The 24,163-nt window shown below is 24.7% G+C and overlaps 1 protein-coding gene across 1 annotated transcript; it reads right to left on the bottom strand.

Moving 5' to 3' along the window:
* Positions 1-249: 249 nt before the first annotated feature.
* LOC145829018 (histone H3.3A-like) lies at positions 250-666 on the bottom strand. The gene has a single exon (XM_082936758.1). The coding sequence runs from the start codon at positions 664-666 to the stop codon at positions 250-252; it is 417 nt and encodes a 138-aa protein (XP_082792884.1).
* Between the last annotated feature and the right edge of the window lie 23,497 nt (positions 667-24,163).

Below are 24,163 nucleotides of genomic sequence, written 5' to 3'. Positions count from 1 at the left end.
AGTTTTTAGACAAATAAAACACTGTTTACCACTTGTTAAACACTTTTAGTTTTTTTGTTGAATTTATTAAATTATCTACATAAATTTTGAAACACTTTAAAATATTATCTAATGAAAAATGTAACTTATAGTTTAATTGAATTTATTTTTTTTAAGGTCCAAACTAAATTTACACTTTAAATTTATATAGTTGGTGGCCCTTAAAAGGGCCGTGGGGCCGGTGTTTGAAACACCAGATGTTGTGTGCTTTTAAGCACCACGTTCACCACGAATGCGGCGAGCCAACTGGATATCCTTTGGCATGATGGTCACTCGTTTGGCGTGGATGGCGCACAGGTTTGTATCCTCGAACAGTCCGACCAAGTAGGCTTCGGAAGCTTCTTGCAAAGCGCCGATAGCCGCACTCTGGAAACGCAAGTCGGTCTTGTAGTCTTGAGCGTTTTCACGCACGAGACGTTGGAATGGCAGCTTGCGGATCAAAAGCTCAGTGGACTTCTGGTAACGACGGATCTCACGAAGAGCCACGGTACCTGGGCGGTAACGATGAGGCTTCTTGACTCCTTCTTGACTATTTGGTGCACTTTTGCGTGCAGACTTGGTGGCGATCTTCTTGCGGGGAGCTTTTCCTCCAGTTGATTTGCGGGCGGTTTGTTTAGTGCGGGCCATTGTTGTCTCGACTGTAGAATCACTCTAAACTGTTACTTATATACTCTAAATGCGTTACGGACGTAAACGAAGTGTTACCGATTTTGGACTTTTTTAATTCAAAATTTACAACTTTAGTTAATAAGTTTTCAACAAAGGTTGAGAAAATCAGGCATTTGTTTTCACTAATAAAAGATTTATATATTTTTATTTCTAAATAAAGCTTTCAATTTAAACTTCAGGTAAATGTAAAACGGATACACTTTTGAATGATAAAAGGTCGGCTTTATATCCTACACATATATGAATGAAACTAATTGATAAGTTTGCGCTAAACTTTTGTAACAACATTTAACAACAAAATCATTTGAATCAATTTTTTTATTAATAAAGAGGGCAATAATTTTAATAATATGTATACATCTACTTTATATTACTGTTCATTAAAATGTTTTTTTTTTATAAACTATTTTACATTTAAGTAAATATAGCGATTTTTTAATGTGTAGTGTGGGTGAAAAAGTTGACATGATTTAAAAAAACAATTAAAAAAAAAACGATTTTTTTATTTTCTATATCTTTTAAATAAAAATAATAGTGAATCAGTTTGGTATTCAACCAAAGTTAAGTTTTAAGTCGATATAAAATTAAAGGTATAATTAATGTATTAGTTACAATTAAATAATTTTACTGTTTTAAATTAACCTTTCAAATAAGGGCAAGAAAAATATTTTGTAGAAAATTAATTATTAATTTCTTATGGCTTGTTTTAAGTATCAATTAACTAAATATTATAAACAGCTTACAATAATTTAAAACATAGTTCGAGTAATCTTTTTAAACTTAGTTAAAAACTAAATTGGTTAATTATTCCCGATATAAGTTTACCTATAAACAATACACATACATGCCTTTAATCATTATATTAATTGGTCAAGTATATTTTGACTAGGAAATCATAATATAGAAGAAGTGTTACTGTATCATGTTAAATAAGTTTCAAATATGTAACTTCAAAACCATTATTAACTACAAATTGGTTATCCTTTAGTAATTATAACTTTGTAAAAAAGTTTATAAAATTACCCATGACTCAAAGAAATTACACATAAGTTAAAAACGACCCTCTTTTTAATTGTTATTAAATTTTATTAAAACTTCGTAAAACGTTGAAAAGTTGTTTACTTTTTATTTCTATGCATGTGGTTGAATTTGTTTACAATTAAAAATAACTTAGAAATTTTTTTTTATAAGCAGAGACGCTTGTTCTTATGTTTACACAAATAAAGCTTTTTTCTGGTGCATAACTTATTTAAAAATTATAATACAGTACATTTCATTTTTCTTAAGTTTAATTTAGTACTTTCGTAGTAAGGCTCATCAAAAATTGTATTTTACTTAGTTAGAATGAATACAAATTGAAATAAAATCTTACTGTAGTTTATTGTTTTAAAATATAAAATGACGAAATAATCGAATGTTAAAACTTAACCAAGTGCATTAGGTATACTTATAAAACTCGTTAGCATTAAAACAATCTAAATAAACAAGCGATAAAAATTAAAATTAAAACTTTACTTTAAAATAAAATTCAATAATAAACTAATTACTTTAAATTACTTAATATAAGGATTTTAAAAGTCTAGTTTGGTATACGAACTTTTTCTGCTTACATAAACTGGGCCTTAAATATTGAATACATAAGGCTTACAGAATATGCAGTTGAAAAGAGTTCTCCGCTCTTACTAATATTAAAAAAAATAATAAAGCTCCAAAAACTAGCAGTACAACTTTTAATGAAGCCATTTTATGTAGAATTTTTTAGTATAAAATTCTTCAATTAATTTTTTAGCGCGACGTATTTTTGTAACTTTTTTGTATAATTTTTATAACAAAATTACCCAAAGTATGATATGAGTTCATCAAAATACTGAGCCTTTTATTGCAAAACAGCTTCAGTTATAGACATGAAAAATTACCTAATATAATACAGCTCGAAAAAAAATTACCCATAAAAATTTTTACTCTTTTTTATATAAACTTGTCATGATGTATTTATAATCAAGCTGTTATATATGTTAATATTGTATCCTATGGGTTAGTTAAACGCTGTAGTAGTTGAAAAGTGTTTTTTGAAAAATTTCCTACTTCATTAAAAATGTATTTGAAGATAATAATAAATGTAAGGTTTCCAAGCTTCGATGCAAAAAAAAAATCTGCCCTAAAGGATAAAAAGTTTCCTTCACGTATATTAGCCTCAATCAGCCTAGGTAAGTCTGTGTAAGTCTGGAAAAAAAGCAAGTTTAAGCTACCTCAATTTGACTTAAAATATGATTTTTTGTTGAAGTGTTTTGTCTATTTAAACATTACTATTTTTTAAAGTCAATCTACATAAGCTAGACGAATTTTACAAAACGTTTTCAGTTTAAGAAATTTCTTCGATCTCACTATTTGTCTAACATTTATTAACTATTATAATTAACATATGTTACATATTAACATAAGCTATATAGTTTAGTTGTATAACACAGAAAATAAATAAATAAACATTTTATTTTACATTTCTTTAACAATAAGTTCTCATTATCAACCTATTTTGAAATTTAGAAAAAGTAGTTAGAGTTTGAGTATTTCGAAAAATTATCATTAAACCGAAAAATTAAAAAAAAAAAAACAAATGCTAAATTCAAACAACTTATTTTAAAACTATTGAAAATAGTTTATAAAGTAGTAGCACAACCATAAACTCAATTAACCTGGCTTGTCTAACTTAACTGAATATTCAATTTTAATATAACCAGGACAATAACTAGTAAGAGCGCAAAAGGGTGGAAATAGAAAATAATGGATAAAAATGAGGCGAAAACTTGTAGGGCAACACTAACTAACTAAAACTAGATATGCAAACGGTTTGTCTGAAAAAAAAAATTTTAAGACAAATTTCAGGAAATTTGAAAATTTCACTAGATGTTTTAAGAACTAATTATCACATTTTGAACCTTAATACTTAGCCAAATACAAAGTTTGGGTTACCCTGGTCTAAATCATCAAAAAAAATGATTTAGAAATTTGAATCATATTTCGTTTTTTTTTTTCTAATTACTATTGCATCATAAACGCTTACAAAATATACTACTGTTTAGTTTAGTTTAACAAACAAATTGGTTTCTTTGAGCTCTTTTAGCTACTACTGATTAAAAAAAATTATATATTCTTTTATATATGCTAATTTAATTCCGTAAACTTTCGGATTTAAGTTTCTAATAAAACTTACTTAGTGGCAAGTAAACTTACTTAATTATACTTATTAATTTTATAATTTTGTTAGCATATTTCATTGAAATAACACATTTTGGTGCAATATTGATCATGTTAATTACTATATATTAAACTGTATCAAATTATTTTAGTTAGGTTTAAGTTTCAAATGAAAAGCCTATTTTTTTTTTGCACAATGGTATTTTAAAAATTGTATTTTACGTTACACTGATAAGTAATAGACAAAGTAAAAAGTAAACACCAGTTTGAAAAAGTTTTTTAAACGTTTATTTATCTACAGTATTTACCGATCTACAAAACTTTCATGTAGGCTTAAAAAAACCTAAATTTAAAGTTGTCTTTTAATTGCTTTGCAAAATATTTTTATAGTATATTTCAATAGTTAATCTAAAAATTATATTTTATAAATGAAAAAAAAACAAATTAACAAAACCACTTGTTTTCTAAAATTTTTCAGACTAATTTTACTTGAAATGAAAGTAAGTTTTTAATACATCTTAATTTAAATTAAACGGTCCTATTGAAATAGTTATTAAAGAACTTATTTTTTAACTAAAAAAAGTATGCCCAAAAATATTTTAAACACTTTTGGCTGTCAAACGAAAATTTTCTGAAAGCTAATATTACAAGTCAAAAAACAGAGTTGTTTAAATTTTGTTTTTGAGCATGTTTTTATATTTTTTATTATTTATAAAAAAATAACAGCGATAATAGAAATCTTACAGTATTCTAAAAATAAAAGAAATTTTTTATTAAAAAACTAGTATGAAAAACTACTACAACATCCATTTAGTTAAAAATTCCGAAAATATCTACATAAAGACCCAAAACAAGAAACATTAAACTGGATGAAATATATTTTTAATTAATTTTATACGAAAAGAGCTTGAATTATATTTCTAGTTTTAATATTTACACTGATGTTTTTGTTTAAAATATATAGTTTTCAATCTGTTTTATATAAAAAATTTTGCTGAATAAATGACAAAGATTTTTTTTTGTTTCATTTGTTGTTTCACTTTTTTTGCTTGCAATTACCTTTATTTTTCTAAAATAAAGTCTACTATGGTTTTATTTTTGAGATAACCACAAATTAAAACTATTAAAGGTTGAGTTATCTTACGCTATTTTCAATCCTCGGTAAACGAAAAACTGCTACAATATTATTAAAGGTTAATTGTTGAAAAACTACAACATAAAAACTAAAAGAGTATTTAAAAAAAAACAAAATTGGATCTTAGCTTTTTGAGACTTCTGGAGCTATAGTTGGCTAATAGTAAAGTTAAGATAAGAAAAAGTTGCTCTTCAAATTTCTAGAGTATTAGTTGGCTTTCAAAAATTTTCAGATTTAGTTTCTTAAATCATAAAAATTAGAAATTTTAAAAACATAAATTTCAAACTTACTATGAATAACCGAATTTTATTTTACTAATGCTTTATATTTCTAAAATTAAAAAAAATATCAATTCTTCTAATTGGTCAGTTCTCATTTGAGGCGAATGAGGACGATGACTTTTCGGAGTCGAGAAGAAATGACATCCGGGTTGCTGTGGAGTCTTGCTTCAACACCAGCTTTCTTCTTGTCTCTATTGAGGAGGTTTTCTCCTCAGACGATGACGTAGACGATTCGGTTGACTTGACAAGGTGGTGAGAAGTGAATCTCGCTCTGTACATTCTGTGGTGAATATTATTAACTTTACTTAAACATTATGTTCTGTTTTTATTTATGATATTTTATGTTTAGTTCTTGTTAAAAAAGAAAATACTTTTGTAAAAACATACAACAGTTGAAAGTTGTGATTTAAAAAAAAAGCATAATAAAATAAGATTTATCGAGTTATGAATAGCTCTTAACTTTCCTAACCTTTTTCTTCTCAAAATTTAACTAGGTAAAAAGAACAAATAGTTTATTAGTAATACAACTAGTAACTATAAAAATTAGAGTACAAAAGTTATTTTTTTGCTTATTTTCATTCACTTAAAAGACAACAATTGTTGCTGCATTTAGAATATTAGTGCGCGTTATACTTTTGTACAACTAACAATTCAATACATTTTTCGTTTTGTCAATATCAACATTTGTTTTTAAATTAAAAGTAAGTAAATCTGCTTTTTAGTCAAATTTTTAATACATAATTGTTATTACGATATGTAGTTTAATTTGAACCAAGTTATTATATTAACTATAAATTAAAAAAAGATAAAAAATAGTTTTACAAAAAAAAATGCTCTTCAACAGGAAAACTTATAAACTTACCGACATGCACTTGAATTTAAAAAAATATTATAATAAACGTTTTTATTAACACAAATAGAATTTAAACTGAGTAAACTACAACATGTATAAAATAGACTAAATTGGTAATTTATAAAACTTTAACCCGATAAACATGACTGAGTCTGTTTTCAATTAAACAAACCTGGCTATCAGAGGCAGGAAAATAATAAGAATACAGGTTACAAAAGCAGACATGATGGAAATAAAAATTATTTCGTTTCTCACCTCCGAATCTACTTCAAAATTACCTATGAAATTTAAAATATTTCAATTACTATAAGTATAAAAAATTTTCTGAGTGAAATTTTGAGACGAATAGCTTTTAGTTTATATAAACATAAAACCTAAAATAAAATAAAAAGAGCTAAGAAAAAAAAAAAAATTCAATTAAAAGTATCAAAAAGATTAAATTTTAATTAATTACTTTCAATCTATTAATGTGTTTATTAAGTTGTTAGCTACTTAATAAATAAAAATCGATTTGGTTAGAAAAATACTTTTTGAGAAAACATGATAACTAAGAATTTCACCTAAACAATACTTAAATGAAATAGTTTCATGAAATACGATGCTTAACTTGCAACCTTTAAGTATAGCTGTTTCAGTAATTTAACTAACTGCTGGATGATTCATATCTTTTGTAATCGGAAAAACCATTGAATTCTCTTCGTAATTCGCTTAAACGAGGAATTCCATAAGAATTTCCATCTTTAAAAGGTTTACTTTTCAAGTTTAGTTGAGTATAAAACAACCATAAAGTTTTGAATTAAAATGCACATAGTTATTAAAGCAATAAACCACACAATGTTTTAAAGTTTTGTAATTTTAAGGTTCTTTTTTAAACTTTTCAGTTTTAAAAAATTATACGGGGGAGAATAAGATTTATTATTGTAAGTTTAACTTAAAAAAAAAAAAAAGCATCAATTAGAAAATAAATTAACCCTATTGATAAAAGCTGTGATAAAGTCGAGTGTTACATAAAGTTTTGAGTTAACATTTAAAAAGTTCCAAGTTCTTGTCAAGAAAAAATCAAAATTTTAATTACTAATCTTTACGTAACGCAATCACAAAAGCAAAAATGTGTTTTTCTACATTCTTGTAACGCAATTAACTTAAAACTTCTTTTGTTTTTGACTTAATTGCTTTGACTTCAAAGTATTTGCTATAACTTAAAATTTGCAACAAGTTAAAAAAGTTTTTGAAACGTTTACTAGAACTTATGTTACATAAGTGTTTAATGGAACTTTTAAAACTGTTTTATAATGTTTGATGACGTAAAAACAAATATAATTGTACATCCTAAACTTGTATGCTAATTTCTAAATATAGCTCAAAGAGCCATTCAGTAAAAAATAAAAAAATTAACTCTTAAACAAATAGAGCCTTACTGTTCAAAACTCAAACTTAAACTATTCTAAAAATAAACCAGTTTACTGAAATCTACACAAACTTACATTTTATGCGTTTGTAAAACTCATGCATTTTTCTTTCTGTTCCTTTGTAATGCACCTGATTTTTTTTCGCAGCGTGTTCACATAACGATTTAGGTGCACTTTCAGGTGTTTTTGTATTCTAAAAATAAAACTGTTTTTTTTTTGATTAATCAATAAATTATAAACTATGGCAGTTTTTCCCGGAACTTAAAATACCGATACTCAAGAGCTCTTTTAAGGAAACGTAGTTTTCTAAAACATGACAGTTTATTTTTATATCATTTGTATAAGTAAATTAAAACAATCTTATTTTTAAAAATAAAACTGGCAACTTGTTCAAGTATGTTTTTTTTTTGTTTTTTTTTTTAAATCGGAAACAAAATAAAATTTTAAGTTTTAGATTTTTTCGACCTATTTGACATTTTAAATAAAAGGTGTGTGATACTTTAAAAAGACGAAACTAATAAACTTTTTATCGTAAAAGGTCGCATCAACAAAAAAAATTTTGACCTTTAATACTCGAATAATGTTTTGTATGTGAACATTTATTAAATGTGAATTTGGTTCGGTATTTTATCAAAACATAAAACAAAGTTTTCGTTTTTTGTTTAATATTATAGCTAACTTTTTGAGTTTTTTTACGTAATACCTAATTAAAATATTATCTTATTTTTTTATAACTTTATTAACTTACAAGATAAAAGAAAAATACCTCAAATATGCAAAACATTAAAACTTAGCAAACTAACTGTTTTAAAAACTACGTCTAATAAGAGTTTTTAATTTTTACTACTGAAAAACATACGTTTGCACAAAAACTCCGACTTATATATTTTTCATTAAGTACTTAACTACAAAAATTATACTTGACCAACAAACGTTTCTCTCATATAACAAGATCGCAGACGAAAATACTAGTTAATATTTTCTTTTCTTACAAACTTATTTTTTTAATTACATCTAACATAAAACAAAAGTTGTTCTAAAACACAAATGTTCAAAACAAAATAAAACTACTTAAAATTTTCGTTTGATGCATCTACTGAAACATAAAACTTCAACAACAAACATTTTTCTTATTTTTCGAGATCGCAGATGGAAATACCAGTTGGTATTTTTCTTTTCTTACTCCAAACTCATCAATGCTTATTTCTTTCTGTTTTCCTTTATAAAAATTATACTTAAGTTTATTAAATAAATAAAATACATATTGTGAACAATACTAAAACTAGTTATTTTTTTATAATAAACATTTATTAATCTATATTTTCCTAACAAATCAAACAGATGAACTTAAAAATAATAATTTATGAGTAAAACTAGTATAAATAATGACAAACACTAACGTTTAACAGTGGTGTTGATCATATAATCGAACAGGTTTTTTCTATTAACTATTTTCAGTTCAGATTTTAATGTGTTTTCAATTGCGTATGAATACAAAATCAGCGCGTCTCTAAAGTATTCCACAGATTTCACGTACTGTAATTAAAATTCATTGCAATTCAAGTAAATAAACTGATTTTTTTAAAGAAATTTGGATTTATTTTATTTTTTAAAAGTAGTTATTTAAGAACTTTAAAATGAGATAATAGTCCTATAAAGTTTTACATGGTTCTTTAATATTAAATAAACAATAACAAATAGTTTTGGTTGGTTTTAAAATTTTTATTAATATGTATAGTTTAAGTAGGTTTGTATAATTCTTCTTTTACTAAAATAAAAACTTAAAATATATCTAGCACCCTACTTTTTTTAATTTAAGTTTATAACTATTTGCATTACTTGTTTTCTTGAGTATGCACCATAAACACAAACCAATAGTGTGTACTTAAAAGGAAAACTTTACTAAAGAAGTAACGCTTTAAATGGAAAACTTCATTAAAAAAACTACTTTTTTTGTTCATAAGTTAGTTTTTTTTAGGAATATTGCTGCATTATAATATATATCAGACAAAGAAAGTGGTTTTTTGCAATGTTTTTGTGAATGAAATGAAATTATCTTACTATATTTGGATAATTTTTTTCTAGATATTTATTTTCTTTATTAACTGTAAAGTCAGCTAGAGTAAACACAATGGCATTATCAAAAGCTTTACTGCTTTCTTTTGGCCATAAATATTCTTGCTCATTGTTTCTTTCTGTGAATGATTTATACATTAGCTTTTTTAATCTAATTACACGCATTTCTTGAACATTTTCCCTGTTAAACAACTTTGAAAGTTTATAATGTAGTACTAAACTACTTAACTGGATTTAGTTAAAATTGCTATTATAAAAAATTTAAAAGTTAGTTTAAAATAAACTTATAAAACTATTGTAATTATTTTTAATTTATTAACTCCACATTCTATTTATGACTACAATAAAAAAAAGGTCAAACCTTTGTTTGAGTAAATTTTTTGCAAGTTTAGGTTATTATACAAATCAACAACAAGCCACTTGAAATTGCTGCAATCATTCAACTTGAGTTTGTTTGCAGCCGTCAAAATTTGCCTTGTCTTTTTCATTGATGCACATAGTATGTAGACTGGTGAAAAATTTATTTTATATAAAATTTTGTTCAAGGTTGCACAAAGTTTCTTTTTTTTAAATTGATACTTAAGACCAGTAAGCATTATACAATGCTGTTATAAAACCAACTAGTTGTATAACAGTTTATTTATTTTTTTTAATAATAAATTAGCATAGTATTAAAAGTTATTAAGAAATAAAATAATGAATGTATTAAAAATACTAAAAAACAAAATAATTTTAAAGTTTTTAACAATTTTTTATGCAAAGCACTCTTTAAAACACACAAAAAGCTGGGTAAGTAAGTTTAGTTCTCAAGTGGTGATTAAGTTTAATTAAGCTAAATCAAAGTTTAACTGTCGCACTACAGTAAACAAAAGAGGTTTCTTTAAAAACTTAATTATACTTATTTCTATAAAAAGTGTTAAATAATAAATATTGATAATTATAGAATAATACATTTTTAAATTGGTGCATTTATAAATTTATCGTTAGAAAATAGTTATGTCTATATTTTAGATACAGTTAACACATCTCGGTAATTTATTTTATTAACTATACCTTACATATAAAGATTTAAAATAAGTATTATGAAATAATTTTATAGTGAACCGATTATTAAAAATGTTTACAGTAAGTTTCAAGATGCGTTTTGATGATGTCCACCTAATTAGGTTAATATCTTACAAAATAAACTGATAAATCATGTTAAAATCAAACGCAGTATATGTAAAACTTACTCAAAAATTATTATTGTTTATTAGTTAGTTAACTCTAAACAATTATCATCAAACCTGTATCAGCCTGTTTATCCAGAAAAAAATTTCCACTGTTTTTCACGTAGGTCTCAAGCGGGCGAATTTGCTTCATTCTGTTTATTTCAAGCAGCCTACCCGTTATATTGTTTTCGCTCCACTCACTTACGTCATAACCTTTTACAGTCCCTCTGTCGTACTCGTGGTATATTGCTTCCGACAGATGGTAGCAGTGCCTTGAATTTGTAAGAAACTAACCAAGCTGTGTAAGTAGACACCAAAAGCAAATATTTTCTACAGTTTTCTTTACTGTTAAAGTTTGTAAAAAATGCTGGTTAATAAATAACGAAATCACCAGAATAATGAATTCGATTTAACTTCATATATAAAAAATCTGAAACTTGCTACTTTTCTACTTCAAGGACAATACGTAGAAGCTTTATTTAAACAAATTTTAAACTTAAAAAAACTGAACCTGTTCATTTCACCAAAATCCTTCAGAATATCCTCAGCAAGCACCACAGTCTTCTTTGCAGGAATTCGTCCCTGAAAGTTTCTGATGTTGTATGCTGTTTCTAGCAAAGTGGGGATCACCCTCAACTCCCCCTCTACCGCCCTTTGTCTAGTGGTCCCGTACCTTGAATCCACCTGATCAACGGGAACCACCAAAAAAAAAACAAAAAATTTTAGCTTTATTTCTGAAAAGCATTAAGTAAACAACTTAAAAAATAACATAGACCAATATAAATATTTTACATAACTTTCCATAACATTTAGTTTTAAATTAATGATATAGAATAATTTTATTAAAATAAAAAATCTACCTGATCGCCCAGAACTACTACGACCGAGGAGAATTTCTCCAGCAGCCCAATAGGTTGATAAGGTCGATCGCACACCGGCCCAACGACCAAAGTGGCCCTCTTGAACATTGCCACCAGGTCCGACATGAAGAAGGGTATTTTCTTTGACTTGCAGTCGACCATCTTGAAGGTGATTTTCTTGGTAAGGTTTTTGAGGTTGAAATTTTTCAGGTAGAAGTCGCTAAAAGCCCGTATGAGGACTTTTTTAAGGAGTTTTGGGTCGGTCGTATTGCTGTAAAGTACTTGGATGTTGACGTCGGACAGCGTCAGTTTTTCAAAATACGTTTCCAGTTTGTCCATTTGTGATTTCGGTTTTTGCTTTTGTGACGTTTCTCTTTGTTCTCTCAGAGTTTCTTTACTTTCTGTTGTGTTTTCTGAGCCAACTTTAGAGTTGTCTATATTATTTTCTACATTTTCATTAACTTTTGTGAAATTGTTTTTATCCTTGTTAGTTGTCATATTGGCGATCCTGTTAGTTCCAGATACGTCATTGCTCATTGTTGTAAAATTTTTTTCTCCTTTAAATGTCGTATTGTTATCCGCATTTGCAATTGATTGAATAGATGAGCTATTAGTGTTATCTTCCGTGTTGTCAGTGACATTATTACTTTTCAAAGCTACGTCATATCCGGAACTAACTGTTATGACGTCATAATTTTCGTTTGTGATGTTAGTTTTATTTTGCAATTGGTACTCGGCGGCGTTTGTAGAAATCAATACAAGCAACACTGCTATGTGTTTAAGCATTTTAATGTCTATTTTCCTTTTTTGAAGGCTTAATCATTTTACTAAAAACTCTAGATTTGTGATTTGTTACAGAAAATACAGACTAACTAGTTCAATTAGTATTACTTTAGTAAAGTAGATAATATTAAAAAGAAAAAAATTACGATAGAAGTAAAATAAACCATTGATTTAAAATGTCATAACAGTTTCGAAAAATTAAAAAAAAATTAGTACTGGTTAATAGTAAAATGATTTTAAAACGAGTAAATTCGGATTTATTGTAAAAGTTTTTAATTTCCACAGACGACATAAAACTTTTGAGCCAAAAGGTATTTGTTGTGTTTTACTTTGATAACTAACAATTCGAAAAAACAAATCAAAAGTTGGCAAGACTGAGTAAAGTTTAGTTTTGTTAAGTCGCATAGAAAATACATTAATATGAGAAATCTAATTTAAAACTGTCCAAAATAAATTGATATTTTAAAAATAATAACAACTTGATCATTTTTGGCAGTAGTATATACTTTATTGTAATTTTTTTATTAATTTTTACGATTAAGTTTAGGCTTAGAAAGTTAAATTTTGATAACGACTTTTTAAGTATATAAAGTTTTAAATCTATATTAAGTAATTTAATTTATCTTTAAACAAGTTTTTAACAACAATAATTTTTATATTGTAAAGTAAAAGATAACAAAATCTTAAACATTAAAACTTAAATATAACTGTTATAAAAAATAATAAGACCAAAATTAAATTATTTCCAGTGATGGGTACTATCAATAATAACCTAGTTTAAACTTATATAAAATAACTTTGAACAATAAAATATCAGATTATTAACAAGCTTTTAAGTAAATGCCTATTGAAAGTAACCGTAAACTTGTAAACTAAACTTTCACTAGGCTCTTATATTTTTGCTTTTTGTGCATCAAGCTGACTTTAACTGTTGACACTATAACTTGATACAATAACCACACAAAAAAAAAGTACAAAAATAAACAGTTAATAAGAAGTTCAGTGTTTGAATATAAACCAAGTCTCTTGGCATAAGCTGAGTGATAGTCTGGTTTTAACTATTTAGTGTCAACTTGTTAAGTTTATGTACACATCTGATATAATGACAGTCGTTAAAACATTAAACATTTTACTTCTATTAAGTCTTATTATTAAAACAAATGATGCAACATATTTAGTTTAAAAAATACTATAATGTCTATTTGGAACAATGTTAAAATTTTTGAAATTAAACAATGCTCTACACACTGTTTTAAGTACTCAAGTTTAGTAAAGGTAAAAATTTTAAATACTTAAAAACTAAAACACTTTCATAAATTGCTAAAAAAGTAAAATTTAAACTAATACATTTATTAAAAAACAAAGTTTTTTTAATGCTAAAATTAAATAAACTCTACTGACTGAAACCATCAATAATCATTAAATTTATGCTTTTACTTGTTTCTTATTTTACATAGGCAATAAAAATGTTGAACTAGAAATTAGTAGAATAAACTTTCAAGTAAATGTCTACCTAAAGTATTGTTAAACACGCAGATCCAAATTTTACATTTTTTAAACTTTTTTGTTTTTAATTTTTGTACCAAGCTGACGCTACAAGTTTGTAAAATACCCGAACAAATAAATACAAAAATAGATTTTTTACAAGTTCAGTGTTTGAAAGTAAACCAAGCCTCTTGGCAGAAGTAGATAGTGACTGTCTGGTTTTATTACTCAGTATCAGTTTGTTTAGGTTAGAAAAATTATATGACATATTAACTATCATTTAAATTTAAAAACTTAAACTTTGTAAATTTTTGATATAAATAAATAAATAAAACATATTATGTTAAAAATCATCATAACGTCTACTCAAAACGTTTTAAATTTTGAAAATATAATAATGCAAAGTAAGAATTTTTCATTACTTAATATAGTCTATAAATTATTAAAAACTATTACTATCTTAAACTGAAAAACAATTAAATTTAAAAAATACATAAAACATAAATAACTATTTAATATCGAACCGTGTTGTAAGTTTAAATAATGTTTACTGAATGATACGATCACTAAAAATGTAGTTTCACTTATTTCAAATTTTTCAAAACTCTATACTGTTTTAAAATAATAAACATCAGAATAAATATAAATAAGCTGCCAAGTAAATAAATAACGAAAATAACCTTAAACCTTGGAGATTTAACTCTCACGATTTTTCTTCTACCAAGCTGACATTAAACTGTTGACACGACAACTTGACAAAATACCCAAACAAATACAAAAATAGATTTTCACAAGTCGAGTACTGTTTGAAAGTAAACCAAGCCTCTTGGCAGAAGTAAATAGTGATAGTCTGGTTTAAACTTTTACGTTTTTACTCGTATAACTTTTAGTAAAAATTCGATGTAATGAAAATCATTAGTATTGTAAGCATTTACTTTAAATAAAGTTTTGTTAATAACATTAACAATAAAAGACATTTAGTTGTAGGAAGATTATAACATCTAATAAAAAATATTATTTGAAATTTATTTAATGCAAAAAGCAAAATTTTATAAAGTTTATTAAATATAAATAAAAAAAATTTGAAGTGTGTTGTTAGAAAGTTTCTGCTAAATGATACAAATAAACAATCAAATCAAGTTAAATGTATGTAAGTATTTATTTGTGTTTATAAAAAGTAAAATAAATATAAATATCAACTCACTCATCTAATGTAAAAAAATAAAAGAAACTATTTTGTCCATACATTATCTCTAAATAGTATAATTTAAGGCCAGTTTTACGGCTAACATTCTAAAAATTAAACTTATACGCTCAACAAACATTTAACTAAAAAAGTTCAACAACAGCAATACAATACATTTATACGATATTATTAGCAAAGACTTCGAAAATCACTTTACCATAAAGTGCAAAAGAATTTATTCAAATATAAACGAAACACATAAAACGTAGCATGCTTGTTTTGTATACGTATAACAACAACATTCAGCGTGACTTTATAAACTGGAAACGAAAAAAGTGTATTGATTTTTGTCTCGCTCGCTCGCTTGCTTTGTAGGGCAGATAAATCTATCAGGTTTTTAATCTAATCTTTTGCCAATTATTGATGACTTTGATTGGTTTAAAACTAAAGTAAGTAAAACATTTTACATAATATTTTAAAACGGCAGATCTCATGAGCATTATGCTAAATTACTTCAGTAAAAAGAAATTATTAAAATAATATAAAAATATATCTATATTAGAAAAACAAATTACAAAAATTCTATTACGTTCTAGGATTTTAAGAAAAATAAATGTAAATATACATTTAAAATGTTCAACACGAACAGTTAGACTTTCAAATAAAAATGTCATAGAGAAAAAAAGGAGATATATAAAAAATTGTTATTAATGAACATTTATAAGCTTACTTTTATAAATTTGCTCGTGACACTTAATAAAGTAAAAGCTAAAAAACAAACTTATAAATAGAAAATAAAAGCTATACCTAATAAAATCTAATACATAACTAAAATATTTTTAAAATAAATTAATGAGCTTTTTATTATCAAAAGGATAGATCTCATGAACTTTACCCTGATTAATTTAAGTTAAAAAACTTCATTAGATCAAAGTACGAACTAAAATATATTTATAAACAAATCATAATTTCGTAATATTTTATTACAGTTATTTTAAATATTTAGATAAAACATCAAACATAGCTTAATCTAACTTTCACATAAAATGTTAAAATGAAAAAAAAAGTAAAACTAAAAATAACTATATAAAAAATTAATAGTAATAAATTAAAGTTATAAACTTTTATAACTTTAATTTAGTATATCAATAGTTTTACTATTAAAACTAAATATAAAAATATAACTGTTATTGTTGTTAAAATTAAGATATTATTTTAATAAACGCTAATGTTTATGTAACATTAAAAAACAAGTTCAAATAAAGCTAACAATGAACAAAAAGCACGAAAAGTAACACAAACAAAAAATGAATCAAAACACCGCATTCTGAATTACTCCTTATTGTTCCCATTCATAAAAAATCCAGTGATAAGCTCGTTAAAACCGCTTCTTCATACAAACTTTATAATCTGCATTGAATATTTCTCAACGCTGCTTCAATTCAGCTTGGCGCCGGCTTTTTGTGGTCGTTTTCAGTTTTGCGCTGTGTATTGCGGGCAATTGGAAAGTTTTTTGTTAATGAACTCGCTTGTTTTTGTGCGATGTTTCTGCAAACAATTTGTTTTGTCTGCTGCAATATTGTTTATTTATTTTTAATTTGATTTTTTAAACTGTTTAAATTTAATACAACTGGCAGCTAAAGTTTTAAATACTATTTTTTCTCATCTCAAAACTTTCGAATTCTATTAGTTCATATTTCCGACAATTTTACCACTTTTTAATTTTGTCGTTAGTTATTTTTTAACTTAAATAAACTGCTGAATTTATTACTGAAATTAAATAAGTTTTCATACTTAAGCTTATTGATCATATACTTTTTATTAGAAGTTGTTTACTCTATCTGAATTCTTACTCGTGCGAAATTAATCATTATTTTTTTTCCAATAAACGGTAGTGTTTTTTACATTCTTTTAAAAATAAATGCTTAATTTTAATCGATAAGTCGTCGCTTTAATTTATTTAAGATTATTAGACATTGTATATAAATTTTCTTCTCTTTTAACTGTATGATTTAGTGAATATTTCAGCATTTTAATAAAAAACTTCATTTTGTTAATTACTGGAAATAGCACTTATTGAATTTTACTTACGTTTGTTTTATATAAAAAGTTTTTATTGACTTTGAAAAACAATTATTTTAATTTTAAATATAATAAATATACATTTGCTTTACGATTAGCTTATTTACCTTTTAATTCAAAATTTAACTTTTTTGGTAAAATACATCTAAAAATTGTAAATAAAAAATAAAAAAAATAAGTTTTTATTTTATAAGTTACAAACAAACCAAAATAGTTTAATTTTTTTAACATTTGTACACGTTAAATTACCTAAAAGTATCAAATTTACTTTTAAAAACGAATCATACATTTCGTTTCTATGTTTTTTGGTTGTAGTATTAGAACTTATCATAACTTATTTTAACTTTTCAATGGGCTTATGTACTGCTAAAATAAGTAACTGTCTAGTTAGCCATGGATAAAGTATAATATTAATACGAAAATTAATATGAGTTATTTCAAATAGTTTGATAAATAGTTAAGAATGTTATAAAATTACATTATGGGTTTAGTTTGGAAAAGTTTTGAAGCTGTAGATATTTCTTTAAATACACAATCAAAACAGATGTTTGCTTAAATTGTTTCTTAATATATTTCTATTAAAAGGGTTTATTACACGCTAAACATTTATAAACTACAATTACTAAAAGGTGAGTTTTATAGCCTCAATACTCATCGTATATTTTAAATATATTAAATCTTGAAAAGAAATCGAGATATTTACTTTGCTTAAAAATACATAAAGTTATTACGATAAGGTGTACTTTTGATTGAGTATGATTGAAATTAATTTATAAACTTTAAAAGTTAATACAACATTGGTAACAATATCAAGAAGTTTACTTAAATGTTTCAAAGCTTATTGTACTATACGTTAAATAAAGTTTAAGTTATATAAATGAAATTATAGATAATTATAATTAATTATTCTGATTTGCGTTTTTCGAATAGTTTAAGTTTAGCAACTATTTTGAAGTTTCTGTTAAGTAGTGATTAAGTATGTAGTTAACATAACAAAAGTAAAAATGTTGTAGTTTTAAGAATTTTTTATAATAATGTATGATTTAGTAAAAATTGAAAAGCTAAAGGCGTCGTTGAAATAAAGCAATATTAAAAATAAAAGTAGAAGCATAAAAAACTAAATCAAAACATATTTAACTGCAATTTCACCTCAGATATTTCGAAGTTACTCTTTATTATTGTTTTAATACGTTTTCAAAAAATAAAATATAGTTTGTATATACCTCTTAAAATGAATTTTTGTGATAAAAAATTTTTAAGTTATTAGTTAAACTAACTTTTTTTTTTAGTTTAATATGTTTGTAGTTCAAAAATCTTTAAAATACTACACTTAATAATTATAAGTGTTTTTTACTACGTTTCAAAAGCTAAGATTGCTCGAAAAAGTATCTTAATCAAAACGTCTATCACTTGTTAGCAAAAGTCTAATTTGATCGATATCAACTTTTTGACACTGAGGAATTTTTTGCCTAAATTTAAAAACAACACACAAAATAATAATTACTAATAGTGTTGTTATAAGAAGTATCCATGAAGTCATATTTTTGTTGCTTTTTGAACTGTTCTTCAAATCGTTTTCATGTAAGACGACAGCCTTCAGGGTGATATTCTAAATAAAACCAAATTGTAAAAATTCATATAACAAATTGTATTTTAATTCTCTAAAACTTTTTTTATGAATTTTGCTATATTCACTATTTGCAGAAACAAAATTTCGATTTCAGTACTTACTAAGTATGTCGAAATAAAAAAAAAATATTTTGGCATACTTAGGATATATTGAAATAAAAAAAAAATTTCTACATTTCTGATAAAAAACATTTTTTTTAAACATCTAAAAAACATTTTTTCACTTTCAAACATCATTTATAAAACAAAAAGTTAAATACCACTTTGTTGTTGGTACTGTATCCAATGGTAAAGTTTCTTGTTTGAATCATTTCCTTTAGTATCTTATTAAAGTTTGCTACGGATAAATTGTTAAGTACTTCAGATTGATCTAGTATAAAATTAAAATTATAAGGCTAGCTTTATTTATTTGACTTTTAACTTAACAAACAAACAAAATTAAGAATGAAACTTTTTGTTGTACTAGTTAAGAAATGGTTGTAAAACATATCACGTACTACTGATAAAAATGTTGCATTTGGCGTGAGTAGTAAGATTATGACGTAGTTTTACGATAAAAATATTTTATTGAAATTTTCAGCGGTTTCTATCAAAATTATTATCAATAATCCTCCAAGAGAAATAACGTGGTTAAAAAAATGTACTTTATCTAAACATGTTGTTTAGTATTATGGAAAATTTAACTATCAGTATAATAACAGATAATACGTTCGTTTATGCAACTTGTTATTTTGAAATTTGCTAACTGAAAACTTTAATAAAATTTTAGTTAAAAAAGCGATAAACTCATACAAACTTACTTGTTGATGAAATATTTTGTAGTGTTGAAAGCAGCGGATTTACTGAAAACGTAACAAACAAAGTGCTGTCATATTTAGTGTGATAATTTATGTAGTTGACAATTCGCAAACGGAGAATGTTTGTTTTCCTGACTACTTTATCAAGGAAATAGTTTGTAAAAAGTAAAGTCAGTATTTAATCCCAAGTAACTTAAAGTTTAAATATAGTTCTTTTTCAAAGTTCTTTGTTTATACTTTTTAGAACTTTAACAAAACTTTTATAAACATTTAGTAATTTTGAAAAAATTACAATTCAACTAAAACTATGGGTTTGTTAAAGTTTATTTTTAATTAATGTTACTTTTAAGTTTTCTAGAAAATTTTCACAGCAATCTCCCCTTGACTAACATTTAAACAAAGGGAATTGTTTCTTTACTATTTCTAGTTGTTCGTATGAAACTTTATCAAATTCAACAGTAAAGTTCGTTGGTGTAACGTCCGTATAATACTTTCAAACGTCAAAGTCTTCATCCTTTACGTTTTAGTCGAAATTTTCTATAAGTACTAATGTAGAATTGTACTTCTGAATTTAAAGTATGAAAATAAACTAAATAACGTTAAAAAGCATTTATGAAAAAATTTAAGTTAGATAATACTTTCTTATTACTTTCTACAGGTAACTTAGGAATATGAAATTTTTTTATTGTTTTATAAAATCTTTTTTAGGTTAAACAAATTACTTTTAACAAAGCTTAACATTTTTTCTCGTACAGTTCGTACCAGGGGCGTCGCGTGGGGTGGCACACTGGAGCTGCAGTCCCACCTATTCAAAAAAAAAAAAGAAAAAAAAAGAAAATTTCCCTTTGTTTCAGTTTTCCTGCTTTTTTTAATTGAACTTAACGATAAATTTGTTAGTTTTTCAAATTTTACATTCAATTTTCAAATATTCGTTAAATGGCTGGCGCTGCAAGCTAAAACTGTGTGTGCTGCATTTTAAACATATACAAATATCCTATACAAAAAGTTGTTGAAAAGCTTATTTTTGGAGCTGCATTCAATGCAGCGTTATGTGAATTAAACTGAATATAAAGAATATAGTGAATATGAATATACTGCTAATTAGTTTTTGAACATTGTACATTGAAAAAACTACTAAATGTAAACAACTTGAATACAGTGAAAGCAAAGTTTAGTTTTTGAGGTGAAAGTTGCAAGATCAAAACCCAGTGGTCAACACATATACAAAAAAATCTATATAAGCCAAAAGTTTTAACAAGTTTTTAAAGGATATTATTTAAAAAAATTCAAAACTCAATAAATTTGTGTGTGTTTTATTGATAATTCTTTAAAAAATGGTCATTAAGTTTTTTTTTTATATATCATAATTTTTTATTCCAGATTACCTTAAAGTAATAGAAAACAAAGACTACCTATCTTATTTACATAAAATGATTGAATTTCTTTTAAATATAACTAACTTTATTTGATAATTTTTAATATTGAAATAAGCAATATGTAGCTAACAAGTTACATGCAAGTTTTAAATGTAACTGCCTTATATTGATAATAAAATTTGTGTAAAAAATAAAAATTTTCAAGTTTAGATCTACAACCTAAAGTTTTCTCAACTTAATGTAAAAATATTTAGAACAAGATTATGATTAAAGATATAAAAAAAAAATATTTTAAACTAAATACAACTCAAAAATTGAAAACTCTATTCTTAAAAAAATTCAAAAAGTCTTAATTATTTTGCTAAAAAACTTTGTTAACAATTGCTGAAAATAAAGGAAAAAGTAAGATATAGTGAAATAGTTTTTTTTTCTGTAAAATTGCTTACATAAAGAACCTGTTGTTGCCCTAGTTTTATTTTAAGCATCTATTTGATTCTGATCAAAATAACAAAAAAATTTTTTAAAAGAACTCTGATACCACTCCATGATTTCTGTATGGTTTGACATGAAATTTAAATTGATATTAAAGCATTTATAAAATAGGTTAATACAGCTTGAGCTTACTTTGTAGACTTTTAAGTAAACTATAAATTGTTTTGAATTGCTCTTTGAATTGAATTTTGACATATAGTTAATTAAAGTTGGAGAGCACTAAAATTTTATAAAGAGAGGAAAGTACAAACTGACTTAACAAAAGAAAAACTAATTGTTTATCTCCAATTTGATTTTTTAGGCAAATACATTAAAGTTTTTAGATAAACTTACTTACACAACAAAAGACAATTCTCATAGTTAAACTTATATCAACCTGTTTTAAAACTAACAAGTTTCATCTATTTAATTTAAATGAAAAAGTTGTTTAATACAAAGGACATAGGGGGTCTATCATATTTTCATAACAAAAATTAGCATTAGAAATTGTATTAAAGCATTACTTATATATTACAAGATACTTTTCACATTAAAAAAAAAACTTTTAAATATCAGTACCGTGTAAAGATTTTCACAAATAGTTCAACACGAGCATAATTAATTTTTTAGGTTGTTTTAAAAAATAACAACATGCAAACTACAAATTATAAAGAATGGACTGTGGATCAGCTTAAATGCCTTGATATAAATGCTTTGTATGAGGTTGAAAAGCTCAAGTTAAAAAACAGCAGACCAACACCAGATATTTCAATTACCCAAGAGTGTACATCAAGAGGTTTGAAGTTTATTATATGACTAAGCTAAAAGTTTGAACTATATGAAAAAAATTATTTTATTTTATATATGTGTTTGTTACTTTAAAAAGAAAATATATTATGAGGAAAAAGTTGTTATGTTTACAAAGATTGTTGCAGTTTTAACTAAAATATTAGCTTTATAACTTAAAGTCTTTAGAGCTAAGGTATATTTGAAACATTGTTTCATCCTAATATATTTTTTAGCTGAGATTAATTAAGATTATTTTGTTTTGTGTTTTTGATTAATATTTATTGTTATTAAGTATTAAAGTTTATATGTTACTTTCAAACTTTTAATTTTTATAGTTTGCAAAAAGGAACTACCTAAAATATTTTATTTTATTTTCAATTCTCTGTACTGAATGCTACTTTTGACTAAACTTTATATTTTATTTTTTTTCAGATAAATTATATGTTTTTAGTTAGTATTTCATTAATCAGATGATAATGCTTGTAGGTAATTTTACAAATTTTATTTTTTTTTAGTCAACAAATTAAGAACTATCACATAGATTTTGCTTTGTTTGTTAATTTTGTATATGAAAACTAATTCTGACTTAACTTAAATTATGTTTTAGTAAAAGTTAGTTGTTTTAGATAATAATTTTTTGATCCTAGATATAAACTTTAAAAGGTTATTTTACAACTTGTAGTTATTTAATTTGCAAACAAAGACCTTTAAACAAAATTTGCTTTATTTGTTTATTATCTATATTGAAAGCTAATTCTGACTAAATTATTCTTTTTAGTTTTTTATAAGTGATATCAAAATTATATATGTTTCAAAACGTATGTAGAATTTTATTTAATTTTTTAGTGTGTAAAAATAATAAAGTCAATTTTTTTTACTGCTGTAATAATTATAACTTTTTCAAGACCTTTGTGTTGCATTGTAAAAGTTTTAAAAGAAAATTCCTTCTCGTGTGATTTTTTGTTCAATTTTAATGTTATTTTTTACTATTGAAAAGTAAGTAAGTAACTCAAAAGAAACAAAGTTACTGTTTAAAGCAATTTGTTTTTAATTACTTTAAAAGTTACTTTACTTTTTGAGTTAACTTTATAATCTACAAAAAAGTTATTAATGAAATTTTTTGATCCTTAATTTTAATTTTTTAAACATGTTTTCGTTTTTTTGTTAATAAAAGCATTGATACTTAAACAGTTAAATACGTAGTTTTTAATTTTTTTAAAGTTATGTTGTAAGAAGTTATTTAAACACGAAAAATAAGTATTTTTTTAATCTGTAAAAAAAAACTTATTTTGCTCTTATAATTAAGTTATGTTAATACATACAAACTTTTTATCAATGTATGATATATTGTAAATTTATGTACTGTATTATGATAAACTTTTTTAGCAACATAGTAATCTATTTCCTTCATTAAGTACTTTTAAACAAATTTCTCGTATATTTCAAATTAAGTATAAAAGTATAAAATATACATTTTTAAGTATATCATGTTTTTTTATATTCATATTAAGAAGTATTTAAGCTAGTATCTTAAAGACTTTTAGCTTGAAAATTTCCCTATTTCTCTCTAACTCCTTGAGCTTTATTTTAGTGTTTCAAATTAGGGGATTTTTTTAAGTTGACAACTCCATCTGCAGCACCCCCTAACAAAAATAGCACGGGACGCCACTGGTTCGTACGTCAATGTCGTTATACATTCTGTGTTCCATTTCTGTTGGCAAGATTTCTTTAGTTTTAACATCTTGCTTCACAGTTAATATGTTTTCTGTCCAGCGTTTCTGCTGAAAGATTTTACTTGTCAATGAAATAATATATCTTAAGTTATTTTAGATTACTT

The sequence above is a fragment of the Thalia democratica genome, chromosome 2 (assembly GCF_965202585.1).
Source record: "Thalia democratica chromosome 2, ktThaDemo2.hap1.1, whole genome shotgun sequence".
NCBI classification, from domain to species: domain Eukaryota; kingdom Metazoa; phylum Chordata; class Thaliacea; order Salpida; family Salpidae; genus Thalia; species Thalia democratica.
Note: the sequence above shows the minus strand (reverse complement) of the source record. Positions and strands in the feature narration are given on the sequence as shown.